This window comes from Carlito syrichta, unplaced genomic scaffold, assembly GCF_000164805.1.
Source record: "Carlito syrichta isolate Samal-C Ts95f unplaced genomic scaffold, Tarsius_syrichta-2.0.1 Scaffold315980, whole genome shotgun sequence".
NCBI classification, from domain to species: domain Eukaryota; kingdom Metazoa; phylum Chordata; class Mammalia; order Primates; family Tarsiidae; genus Carlito; species Carlito syrichta.
This window is the reverse complement of record NW_007260076.1, coordinates 284,598-297,442: the sequence shown is the minus strand read 5'-3', so window position 1 is coordinate 297,442 and position 12,845 is coordinate 284,598. Positions and strand designations below refer to the sequence as shown.

The 12,845-nt window shown below is 35.2% G+C and overlaps 1 protein-coding gene across 6 annotated transcripts in view; it reads left to right on the top strand.

The window, feature by feature from the left end:
• Nucleotides 1-12,845, top strand: part of KIAA1468 (KIAA1468 ortholog) — a 69,612-nt gene that overhangs the window by 5,867 nt on the left and 50,900 nt on the right. For 4 of the 6 annotated variants that reach the window (XM_008073629.2, XM_021706751.1, XM_021706752.1 and 1 more), the window contains exons 2-5: nucleotides 1,738-1,828; nucleotides 4,703-4,774; nucleotides 10,518-10,658; nucleotides 11,105-11,269. In XM_008073629.2, coding sequence (XP_008071820.2) covers nucleotides 1,742-1,828; nucleotides 4,703-4,774; nucleotides 10,518-10,658; nucleotides 11,105-11,269 — 465 coding nt within the window. In that variant the 5' untranslated portion in view covers nucleotides 1,738-1,741. Of the gene's footprint in view, nucleotides 1-1,737; nucleotides 1,829-3,997; nucleotides 4,121-4,700; nucleotides 4,775-10,517; nucleotides 10,659-11,104; nucleotides 11,270-12,845 lie in introns of those variants that run through there. The other 2 variants (XM_021706755.1, XM_021706754.1) reach the window with 2 other exon arrangements.

The following is a 12,845-nucleotide window of genomic DNA, read 5'->3' as shown; positions in this document are numbered from 1 at the left end:
CCAGGCGGGTCTTGAACCCACAGACTCAGGCAATCCACTCACCTCAGCCTCCCAAAGCACGGGATTACGGGCTGAGCCACCAAGCCTGGCTGCCTTCTCATTTTAATACCCTAGTGAGGGCCAAACAACTATCATATATTAGGAAATTTTCATTAGGGAGCAGGCAGCTATAATAACATATAACCCTATATGTAAGGGTTGCTAAATTATTTTTTCATTTTTCTTTTGTTCACTTTAATTTGCCTTCCTAAAGTAGTAGCAAGTAGAAAACAGGAGGTAGGAAAGAAACAAAAGTTGAGAAATAGAAGCAGAAAATGAGATTATAAATATTAAGGGAAATCAGGTACATAAAAATTACAAAGATTGTGGTAAATTAGAAGCTACTGCAGTATACAATGAAGACACGTCAGTTCACTGTTTTCTCCAGCCTTGTCCAAAAGATATTTGTCATTGTTCTCCTCAAATAACATGAGAACATTAGTAACTAATCTGACTAAAGCAAATAGAAATTTAATGTCATTTTGCAGTTCATTTAAATTTGGATATATTGACAAATAGCAATGATTAATGTCTAGGCTTAAAACTCTGATTTTTATACCTAATTCAAATTAAGCATTCTGGTTTGGTTTTCTTTGATTTTGGCTACTTTAAAACATCTATTAAAAGCATACTTTAAAGTGTTAGACAATCAAAAGTGGAAGAACCTAAAATTCTGAATTTTAAAGTCATTGTAAATGGAACTTCATTCTGAGGAGTAAAATATTTTATTTAAAATTTTATATTTTTTTAAGTTACAAATTTATCAACTCAAATGAAGATATTAGTCAATTCTTAACTGCTGTTCTATAACAATGTACCCCAAAATAAAGTGGTTTAAACTGTCTTTTATCTTACAGTTTCTGTGGGTCAAGAATCTGGGTCTTATGCTTCAAACTCTTACAAGGTTGTAGTCAAGGGATTAGCTGGGGCTGTAGTCATTTTAGGGCTCAACTAGTGAAGAATTTGCTTTTAAATGCAATCATGTCATTGGCAGGATTAAATTCCTCAAATATTTCTAGACTGAGAGCCTCAGCTACTCACTGACTTTAATTCCTGGCCACATAGGTCTCTCCATCATTGCAGCTTGCTATATCAAAGCATGCCCCCTGAGAAGGCAATCACTGCATGATGGACGTCACAGACTTTGTAACCTAATCTCAAAAGTGACATCCTATCACTTTGTTCATAGTCTATCTATTAGAAGCAATTTATTAAATCTATTCTACACTCAAGGAAATGGGATCATTTGGAAGCAATGTCAGAAACTACCTACCACACTTATCTTGGATATAATACCAAAAACTGCTTTTAAAAACAATTTTACTAATATGGTACCATAGCTTTTAACTATAGAAATATTGAGGAAACAATCACTGATTGTTCCAATGGGTAGAAACTGAAGTGTTTGGCATATTATAGTATCAGAATGCATGAGTGGGAAGTTAACTTAGAAGGTTATGAGATTCAGCTTCTTACCTCTACAGAAATCCCTTCACAATGTCTGTCATAAATGGTGTTGCCATTGTTTGAGTGGCTCGTTTCTTAGTGGCATCCTAGTCCATTGTTAGAAAAGTCTAATTTGATTATGTATAACTATTGTACTTTTTGTGAATTTACAGAGATGAATCTTTTTAACCCTTAATCCTAGTTGCGCTTTCTAATGCAATCACAAGCTTTTATTTTTGTACTATTTTCCAGGCAAATGATACTGACTGGTTGTGTGGCATTTGCACGTCATGTCGGACCAACACGTGTAGAAGCTGAACTTTTACCACAGTGTTGGGAACAGGTAAATATTTGCATTGGGTTTCCACCTAGCTATTCTAATTTCTTATTAGGGTTCAAATTTTCTTTTTAAAATGCTATTAAGAAATACATAGGATGTAAATTACACTGCTGTTTCTGTATCTCAGCACAGGGATTTAATAGAGCTTAAGAATTCTCTGGTTCCTTTGCTTTATTCATTCATTCAGCAAAAACTTATGAAACGCTAATTCTAGTTCTGAGTACTGGTGTAGTCACTAGGGATACAGTAGAAAACAAAAGATGAAGACATCCCAAGTAGAAATATGCAAGTGAGCCGGGCTTGGTGGCTCAGCCTGTAATCCCGCGTTTTTGGGAGGCTGAGGTGAGTGGATTGCCTGAGCCTGCGAGTTCGAGACCCGCCTGGGCAGTGAGACCTCATCTCTACAATAAATCAAAAAATCAGCCGGGCGTGGTAGCGCATGCCTGTAATTCTGCCTACTCAGAAGGCTGAGGCGGAAGGATCGCTGGAGCCCAGCGGGTCGAGGCTGCGGTGGCCAGGAGCGGCCACTGCACTCCAGTCTGGGTGACAGAGTGAGACTCCAACTCAAAAAAAAAAAGAAATATACAAGTGAATAAAGAAATGACATACTGTTTTGTAGTACTGGTTGCTAGGGAATGTTCTCCTGGAAAGGGTGGTCAGAGAAGGAATCCTGAGGCAGTGATGTCTAGGCAAGTAAAATGCACCAGGTACAAAAGCCTTAAGGTGAGAGCAGATGCGTTCAAGGAGAGCAAGATGTGTGCATACGTGGAAATATATCATGTGTCTAGGTTATGCTTGTATATATTACAAATACATGCAGTATATAAAATATGAACCTTTGATGTGGGAAGTTTTTATATTTATAATTGAACTGTATTTTACAAAAAATACTTTTGGTTTATATTGAATTTTAATATTTCAGTCCTCTGTAGAACTCAGAATCATTGACTTTCTAGACTTGATGTTTAGGTAATTAAGTACCTATTTTCCACCTTAAGAAGGTGAGTTACCTACTTATGGAAGCAAATTACATGGCTTTATATACACAGTCACTTATTCTTAAGAAAAATATTGGTCTCTGGAATAACACTAAGTGTGTAGTTATTTAGAGTTCTGTCTCCAAATTCTTTGGGCATTTATTTTTTCACTAAGATCTAGTGGAGTCACTAGATTCAATATGTAAAGTGAACATTATGTATAGTAATAATTACCTCTGACAATTCCTTACATCATCTATAAATCACAGTGTATACTAATTTAGGTTGAGGTTCTAATTGCTTGAAGTCAAAATTAATTTGGATATAATCCATGCAACTTGAATTTACAATTCTACATGATTATTCATGTACACATTTAATTTTTTATAGTTTTTTTACATTTTATTAAGATATAATTCATATACTATAGTTTACCTGTTTAATGTGTACAGTTTAATGGTTTCATTATACTCACAGAGTTGTGCAGCCATCATCACAATGAATTTTAAAATGTTTTTATCACCCCCCCAAAAAAGAAACCCTAATGGCTAGAATTTGGTTCTTCTCTTTCAAGATTATTTTGGCTATTCTGGTTCCCTTGGGTTTTCTTATGAATTTTAGAACCAGTTTGTCAATTTCTGGAAAGAAGCTAGCTAGGATTTTCATGAATAATGCATTGAGTCTATAGATTAATCTGGAGAATATTGCCATCTTAATTATATTAGACTTTCCAATCTATGAAGGCTTAATTTAGGTGTTTTGCAATTTCTTTCAATGGTAATTTTGTATACTATAGTAGTTTAAGTTTTACCTCTTTTGTTTATCTACTCCTAAGGGTTCTTTTTGATGCTATCGTAAATAGAATTATTTTCTTAATTTTATTTTTGGTTTGCTCATTGCTAACATAGAAATACAGTTGGTTTTCATATGTACATTTTATTTTTGAGACTTAATTGAGCTAAACTAAAGAAAAGCAAGTGAAAGTTTATGTACAGCATACTTTGACATTCAAACCATTTTGCTTTTGAGATAACTATGTCTGGATTAAATTTAATTCAGAGATGTTAGTTATAAATATCTCTACCACCACCTCTTCTATAACCTGAATAAACATGAATATAGGGGATCTATCTAGCCACCTACCTCCAGTTTGTTGCCCAGTAGATTACTATATAATTTTTTTTCTTAATTTTAGGCATCCAAAACATTAATGAATTAATGTCACCTTTTCATATGGGAATATGAGAACAGATATACTTCTTTTCCAGTCAAAGAAAGATTTATATTCTGTGAAGAAGACATATGGGAACAAAACCCAGTATGTGTCATTTTTTTTGTTATTTTTTGTTATGGTTCAGTGTAGTCACCACAATAACAAAACACCATCATTTTGCATATACAAACAGAGGAATAGATTGAAGTCTGCTTACTTTAAAAATAAAACCATATGTCTAATGAGGACTCTTTAAATCATTATGTAACTTCCTAATATCTTAGGTAAAGAAGACTGGCACATATTATAGACCATATCTATAAGATACAGAATCTGGGTTTTCCAAATTTTAAAATTTACTAATATTGCCAGGGAAGGGTCCTGATCTCTCCTGATGTGCTAAGGAAAGCCTAGTATTGGGCAAGCCCATGATCTCTAGATACATTGCCAGATTTTCATCTTTGGTTTTCCCTTTTTTCTTTAACAGATGACCCCTGTGACCTCATGTTTAGACTCTCCCTGATTCCCTTATTCCTCATCCAGGTGTAGTCATACAGGGATTCCCAGAAGTGGAAAAGAAGGAAGCTTTATTGCATTCTTAACAGGATTTGTGGTGAAAAGTCTTTCTCTGTTGGAAGAAGGGAGGGTATGTTGTTTATGCTTTATTTATTTATTTTTTTACTCTAGATTAATCACAAATACCCAGAAAGACGACTACTTGTGGCAGAATCCTGTGGAGCATTGGCACCTTACCTTCCTGTAAGAACTATCAATTATTCTTCTTAAAACCTTTTCTCTTTTTTAATAATAAAAAATCCTTTTTTCAAGTGTCTTATACATTCTAATACAGATTTCTCTTAGGCATGCTGTCTTAATAAAGGAAAGAGATGAGTCAAAAAAGAAAAGGCTCACATTATTACCTATGGTATTGCAGATAAATAGGTTATCACCGCTTTTCCATGAGTATAACTATATTAAACTTTATCAGCAGTTCTCAGAGTGTGGCCTGAGGACCCTAGAGAGTTTCTTGAAATCTTTTCAAAGAAGTCCACACGGTGAAAACTATTTTTAAAATAATAAGACATTTTTTGTCTTTTCACTATGTTGACATTTGTACTGTTAGTGCAAAAGCAGTGATGGGCAGCAGTGCTGGTGCATTAGCATTAATCAGGGCAGGGGCACCCAAAAACTAATAATGATTGTATTCTTCACTGTAATACATTTGCTGAAAAAGCCAATTTCACTTAAAAAGGAGCTTGCTGAACTCATAAAATTATTAATTTTTACCCTTGTTCATATATCTTATGAATATTCTGTGAGACAAATTAGAAATTACCCATTTAAAACCCTTTTGCTGCATACTAAAGTATGATAGTTGTTTGCAAGAAAAGCACTTCAGTAATTGCTTGAGTTGGAAGCTGATCTAGCTGCTTTTTTTCATGGAGCACTGATTTTACTTCACAGAACCACTGGCAAACTATGGTTACTCAGACTTCAGTATGTGGTAGACACTTTTATGAAATTGGGTGAAGTGAGCCCATCACTTGAAGGAAAACAAGTAGATGGCATTGTTGCCGGCGATAAAAGTGGAGCATATAAGTGAGAGCTAGAATTTTGAGAAACTTATAGCCACCAGTGTGAGTTTGACAGCTTCTAAGTATGGAAAGAAATGATGAGATCAGTGGATTTTTTTTTTTATGATGTAATGAAATCAAAGAAGATCTGCATGACTCTGTGGTTTAGTTTTTCCCAAACAACCAATGCATGGGTTAAAATAGAAGCATTCGAAGTCCAAGATAAACCAATGGAATTTAATGTAACAGAATTTTAGAAGTTTATTATCAGTGTAGCACTGTCATGCCTTCAGATTTCACGTTGCAACTAACCTTTAAGAAATTACTACTTGTAGGCCAGGCGCGGTGGCTCAAACCTGTAATCCCAGCACTTTGGGAGGCCGAGGTGAAAGGATTGCCAGAGCCCATGGGTTTGAGACCAGCCTGGACAACTTGGTGAGACCTCATCTCTACAATAAATCAAAAATTAGTTGGGTGTGGTAGCGCCTGGGTGACGGAATGAGACTCCAACTCTAAATAAATAAATAAATAGATAGATAGATAGATAAGAAAAATTACTACTTGCCTGGGTGACGGAATGAGACTCCAACTCTAAATAAATAAATAAATAAATAAATAGATGGGTTTGAGACTCCAACTCTAAATAAATAAATAGATAGATAGATAGATAGTTAGATAGATAGATAGATAAGAAAAATTACTACTTGCCTGGGTGACGGAACGAGACTCCAACTCTAAATAAATAAATAAATAGATAGATAGATAAGAAAAATTACTACTTGCCCAGTTAGGGTGTAAAATCAACATAAAGGGATTTTTTTTTTAAATCTGAAAAGGCTATTAAAATATTCTTTTCCAATTGCATGTCATCTGTGAGGCCAAATTTTCTTTAAATATTTCAGCCAAAACAACATATCACAACAAAGTGAATGCAGAGCAGATAAAAGAACCTGTCTTTTAAGTCAGACACTAAAGAGATTTGGAGCAAAATATGAATCAACCCCATTCTTCTTGCTAATTTTTTTGCTTTGTAAATAGTTATTTTTATAAAAATGTTATATTAACATTTAATGGGTTGATTGTTATTTTTAATGAATTAATATTTTTAAATTTGTTTTAATTTCTAATATGATAAATGTCAATGATATTACCCATTCAAATAAAAGTTGTTGAGATACTTATTAATTTTCACATTTAAAAAGTGTTCCTGCCACCAAAAAGATTGATGACACTGGACTATTGTGCCCTTAATGGAATCTTTCCATAGGTCCAGGGATTAGAAGGGTTAGAGATAATAAAGTGGTGTCACAAGTATTTTAATTTAAACAATTAGTTTAAAGCAGAGCTTGATGAACTACAGCCTGCATGCTAAATCCAACTCACAGCCTGCTTTTGTAAATATAGTTTTAATGAAACATAGCACCACCCATTTATTTATGTTTGTATTGTCATGGCTGCTTTCCTACTATTGAAGCAAAGTTGAGTAGTTGCAACAGAGACCGTTATGGCCTGAAAATTTGCTGACCTGCGTTTGAAAGTTCATTTTTGTAGGGTTTTGTTTGTTTGTTTGTTTGGGGGTTTTTTTGTTTTAGTTGGAGTCTCACTCTGTCGTCCAGAATGGAGTGCGTTGGCACACTCTCGGCCACCGCAGCCTCGTCATGCTGGACTCAGGCGATCCTCCAGCCTCAGCCTTCCAAGTAGCTGGAAGGAACTACAGGCGCGTGCTACCGTGCCCAGCTAATTTTTTATTTATTGTAGAGATGAGGTCTCGCCAAGTTGCCTGGGCGGGCCTCGAACCCGCAGGCTCAGGCAATCCACTCACCTCGGCCTCCCAAAGTGCTGGGATTACAGGCTGAGCCACCAAGCCCAGCCAAGATTGTTTTTTTAAAAGGCTACAAAAAATGGAATTTTATAACAGTGCATGAAGTTTTTAGTTGCATTTACTGTTAACCTTATATTCTTTAGTGAAGAGTGAAAAACCAATAGTAAAACAATTATCTTTTTAAAAAGTAAGATTTACTGTGGGTTTTTAATTCAGAAAAATATAAAGAAAATTCTGTATAATCCCATTCCCAGTGAGAATATATATATTTAATTTTGTTAACAATAAATGTTCATACATTTAATTTATTATATTTATAAATTTATTATAAATTATAATATAATGCAAACATAACTCTTTATACATTTATTATATTTAATTTTTTTAACAATAACTGTTCATACATACAAAAAGAATAAAAGGAAAACCAAAGACTTCCTTCCATAATTCCCAGTTATTGTTTCCAAGGGTAATTTCTCATAATAGTTTTTACTTCATACTTTAAGAAAGTAAAAATGTGTGTGTGTGTGTCAGCTTATGTTTTCGTATTCTTTAAAAAAATTTTACCCCAAATTAATCATACTCTATACAGTGTTTTATATCTCATGAGCAATGCCTGAATGTAAACACTATTGACCTGTTCTTGTGTGGGTATCTGTTTGCTTCTTAAATTTCTCATACTATTAAAATTTCTGGGCCAGGCTTGGTGGCTCAGCCTGTAATCCCACCTGAGGGAGGCCCAGGCGAGTGGATTGCCTGAGCCCATGGGTTGAAGACCAGGGGGAAGAATCGCCAGAGCCCAGCAGATCGAGGCTGCGATGGCCATGAGTGTGCCCACTGCACTCTAGCCTGGGTGAGGGACTGAGGCTCCAACTCAGAAACAACAACAACAACACCAAAAAAAACTTCTGCATCTTGCTGCCTTCAGCATTTGCATTTTTTATTTTTGAAAGTGTTAAATTGCCCCAATTTATGTCCTATTAACAGAACATTGGAGTTCTTACTTTTCAATACCTTCACCAGGAATGAGGCATGAATAAGTTATTTTAATGTTTTACTTTTTTTTTTTTTGAGTTGAAGTCTCACTATGCTGCCCAGGCTGGAGTGCAATGGCACACTCACAGCCACCCCAGCGTTGACCTGCTGGGCTCCGGGGATCCTTCCGCCTCAGTCTTCCAAGTAACTGGAATTACAAGGGAGAGCTACCACACCCGGCTATTTTTTTTTATTTATTGTAGAGACCAGAGGTCTCGCCTAGTTGCCTGGGCTGGCCTTGAACCCATGGCCTCAGGCAATCCATTTGCCTCGGCCTCCCACAGTGCTGAGATTACAGGCTGAGCCACCGAGCCCAGCCATGTTTTTCTATCTAATAGAAGAAAATACATTTTATTATTGGATAAATTATATAGGTAGATTAATATGAGTGAGTTTTAGCATCCTACTATTTATTGTTCCAAGACAGATGGCCATCACTTGCTTTCAAAGGATAAGTAAGCTGTTCTACTCCACTCCTAGACTGCTATGCAGTATTAATAATAGACAATGTTTTCCCAGTGCATCTGAACTTGCCTTGTACATCCTCTGCTGTCACTGATAGCAGCAAAGTCTCTGTATGTCTGCAGTTCCTCAGTGTGGTCATGGCTTAAATAGAGTAATGCCTCCCACCCTATCCTGTGAGGAAGTCCTGGTGGCATACTAAAAGTAATTGTCACAGTTGACCTCAGCCCGAATCAATGTGAAGCAAATGCCTACCTGAAGCTTATTTACCTCTGTCATACTGCTTTGTACTCTTACCAGCTAAGAAAGCCTTTTAATATGCTTTAAGGCATCTTAGGACAGTTTTCGGCCTAAAGGGTAAATATAAAAGTTGTGCCAAAAGATACATAATCAGCCTAAATGTGTCCAAAATTTGCTGAAATTGTATATTTTTGTTTTTAAAACATGTCTATCAGCCGGGCGCAGTGGCTCAAGCCTGTAATCCCAGCACTTTAGGAGGCCGAGGTGAGGGGATTGCCTGAGCTCTGGGGTTTGAGACCAGCCTGGACAACTTGGTAAAACCTTGTCTCTACAGTAGATCAAAAAATTAGCCGGGAGTGGTAGTGCACACTGGTAGTTCCAGCTACTTGGAAAGCTGAGGCAGAAGGATCACCTGAGCCCTGCAGGTCAAGGCTGTGGTGGCCGTAAGCGTGCCACTGTACTCCAGCCTGAGCGACAGAGTGAGACTCCAACTCAAAAAAAAAAAGTCTATCAAGTCTTGCTCCACATACCAAATGATACTGTAAATTTAGGAAAATAGTCTCTTTATTTTATTCTAACCATTATACGTAAAAAGAACCTCAACAAGTTTAGGTTTAAAGAATTTTATAAATTGATCAAATTGCAATAATAATACAAAGTAGGATAGTAGGGGCATGAATTTGCATATTGATAACTCTATTCTAACCTCAGCCATTAGTTAAACTAAAATATTCTTTATTATAACTGGAAAAAATTCTGTGTGAAATCAAGGCACAGCAGAGGTGCACATTTTATTAAATACTAGCATAATAAAACAGCAATAGAATTGTTAAAGTCCTTTTAAATCTCACTGTCATATTTTATCCTGTTTGAATTTTTTTTTTCTCACTTCAAAAAAATAGGAATTCCTTGAGTCTATAATATATTCTCACCATACCCCACGCAAGCATTTTAATTGCCAGGCTGATTTTTGCAATCCTTTTGTTATAACATTCAGCACTCTGCTCTGAGTTGAACAGATAGTGATAGAAGAGTCTTTGTCCATGTGTTGTTGATTTTCTGTAAGTGTCTGCTAGTGTGTACTCTAAGGATTTAAGAACTATCTAATATACTTAGTAAAAATATAAACTCATACTAAGATTATTAATACTGAATTCAGCATAGATGTTATTACCTCTAAAGAGGGAGAGATTTGAGGGTCACTGATATTTTGGTTATATTTGTAATTTCATATGTTTTTAAAATAAAAATTCGAAACATAATTTTAATGTCCATTTAATCTGGAGTTTGAACATATTGGTTTCTATTATTTTCTATAATTTTTTGCTTAAGTGAAAACAAATAGTAAAAACAAATTGTTTATTTTCAGAAAGAAATCCGTAGCTCCTTGGTTCTTTCAATGTTGCAACAAATGTTAATGGAAGATAAAGCAGATTTGGTAAGAGAAGCTGTGATCAAAAGCCTCGGTATCATTATGGGATACATTGATGATCCAGACAAATATCAACAGGTATATTTTTCAGAATGAACCCTTTCACCCCATTACAAAATTCTAAATAATGTAATATTTGTTGAAGTCTCTGATTTTTAAAATACTTTATAATGTAATGTATAATAAGGATGGGCAGGTATGTCAACTTTAGTCAATTGAGGATGGCTGCCAGGTTTCAGCTTTGCAACTCAGAAGAAAGAATGCTACGATTCATTTACAATCTTTGCCACAGCTTTGTGGCAAGAAATCAAGTATTCCTTGTTTACGCTTCTCTTTGGTTTGCTCATCTATTGATATATGGCATTTTCTTTAAAGAAAATGGGAAGGGTAAGATTATGGGTGACTTTCTGTCTTTCTTAAAATATTTTCTAAGTGTATTGATGTGCATATTTATTCCTTTTTATTCTATGGTTTTAAAGGTTTATTCTTTTAAAAATCTACTTTTGCCTGTTTCCCATTGGCAGGGTTTTGAATTGTTACTGTCAGCCTTGGGTGATCCCTCAGAACGAGTAGTTAGTGCTACACATCAAGTGTTTTTACCAGCCTATGCTGCCTGGACTACAGAACTTGGAAATTTGCAGTCTCATCTTATACCTACACTACTGAACAAAATTGAAAAACTTCTCAGGGTAAGCTCTTCCTTTGTTTATACAGTTTATAGAAACTTAAATGTCTGTCCTAAGCCATCTTAGAGAAATGTTAGGGACAGGAACAGAAAATACCACTTAGCTGAACACTTTAATATATTACCAGCTACAGATTCTGTTGGACTGGAACCAAGAGAGAGATTTGAGGAACTTTTACTTTGCTGAAGCTGGAGGAGTAGAAAGGGCATGATATACATATTTTAGCTGAAGTAGCACCTTCATGGAAAGAACTCCTACATTATTTAGAAAGCTAGCTCTTCCTTGACTCTTCTGAGGACTTAAATATTTTACATAAAGCATCATCTTCACTTCTAGAATTCAGAGACTACCAAATTATGAGTGTCTCAAGCTTTCTTCTTTGCACATTGCCAAAGTTGCTTTAACTGTGCTTATTCCACTCCAATAGTTCATTTTTTCACTTTTTAGAATGAAGTTTTCATTCTTCCCAAGAATTGAAGAAATATGCTAACAAAACAATAGACATTTCTTAATCTAAATTTTTACTAAAAGTTTTTTTAGAGACTGGAAGAAACAGCCATTTTTTAAAATGCCTATTATATGCCAACTCTAAAAGGAGATAGGAAGTAGGAGAGGGGAAGTAGCAAGAGCTGCTGCTGGTTTAGCAGTTGAGCATTTCTATATTGCCAACAGTGGACAATCCAAAAAGAAATCAAGAAAGCTATCCCATTTACAATAACTACCAAAAGAAAAAAAAAAAACCCAAGAAATACATTTAACCAAAGAGGTGAAAGATCTCTACAGTGAAAACTTTAAAACACTGATGAAAGAAATTGAAAAGAACACAAACAAAATGAAAAGATATCCGTGTTCATGGATTAGAAGAGCTAATATATATTGTTAAAATATTCATACTACCCAAAGTGATCTATAGATTCAATGCAATTCCTATCAAAATATCAGTAATATTCTTCACAAAAATAGAAAAAAGTTCCTAAAATTCATCGAAACCCACAAAAAAGATCCTGAATAGCCAAAACAATCCAGAGACACAAAGCCAAAGCTACTTAGAAAGAGAACACTCCCTGACTTCAAAATATACTTCAAACCTACAGTAACCAAAAACATCTCGGTATTGACACAAAAGACCAGTGGAACAGAGTAGAGAACCCAGAGATAAATCCATGCATTGACAGCCAACTACTTTCAACAAAGGCACCAAGAACATACATTTAGAAAAGTCTCATTAATAAACTACTACATGCAGAAGAATGAAACTAGATCCCTATTTATTCTACAAAAATAAATTGAAAATGGATTAAAAACTTGAATGCAAGACCTGGAACTATTAAACTACTAAGCATTAGAGAAATGCTTCTGGACATTGGTCTAAGCAAAGATTTTTTTCTGGAAAGATCTCAGAAGTACAGGCAACAAAAGCAGAAATAGACACATGGAATTATATCAAGCTAATAAAGCTTCCACACAGCAAAGTAATCAACAGAGTGAAGAGACAATCTGCAGAAAGATACTTGGAAAGTATTTGTTCGGCTAGAGATTAATAACCAGAATATATAAGGGATTCAACAGCAAAAATAAA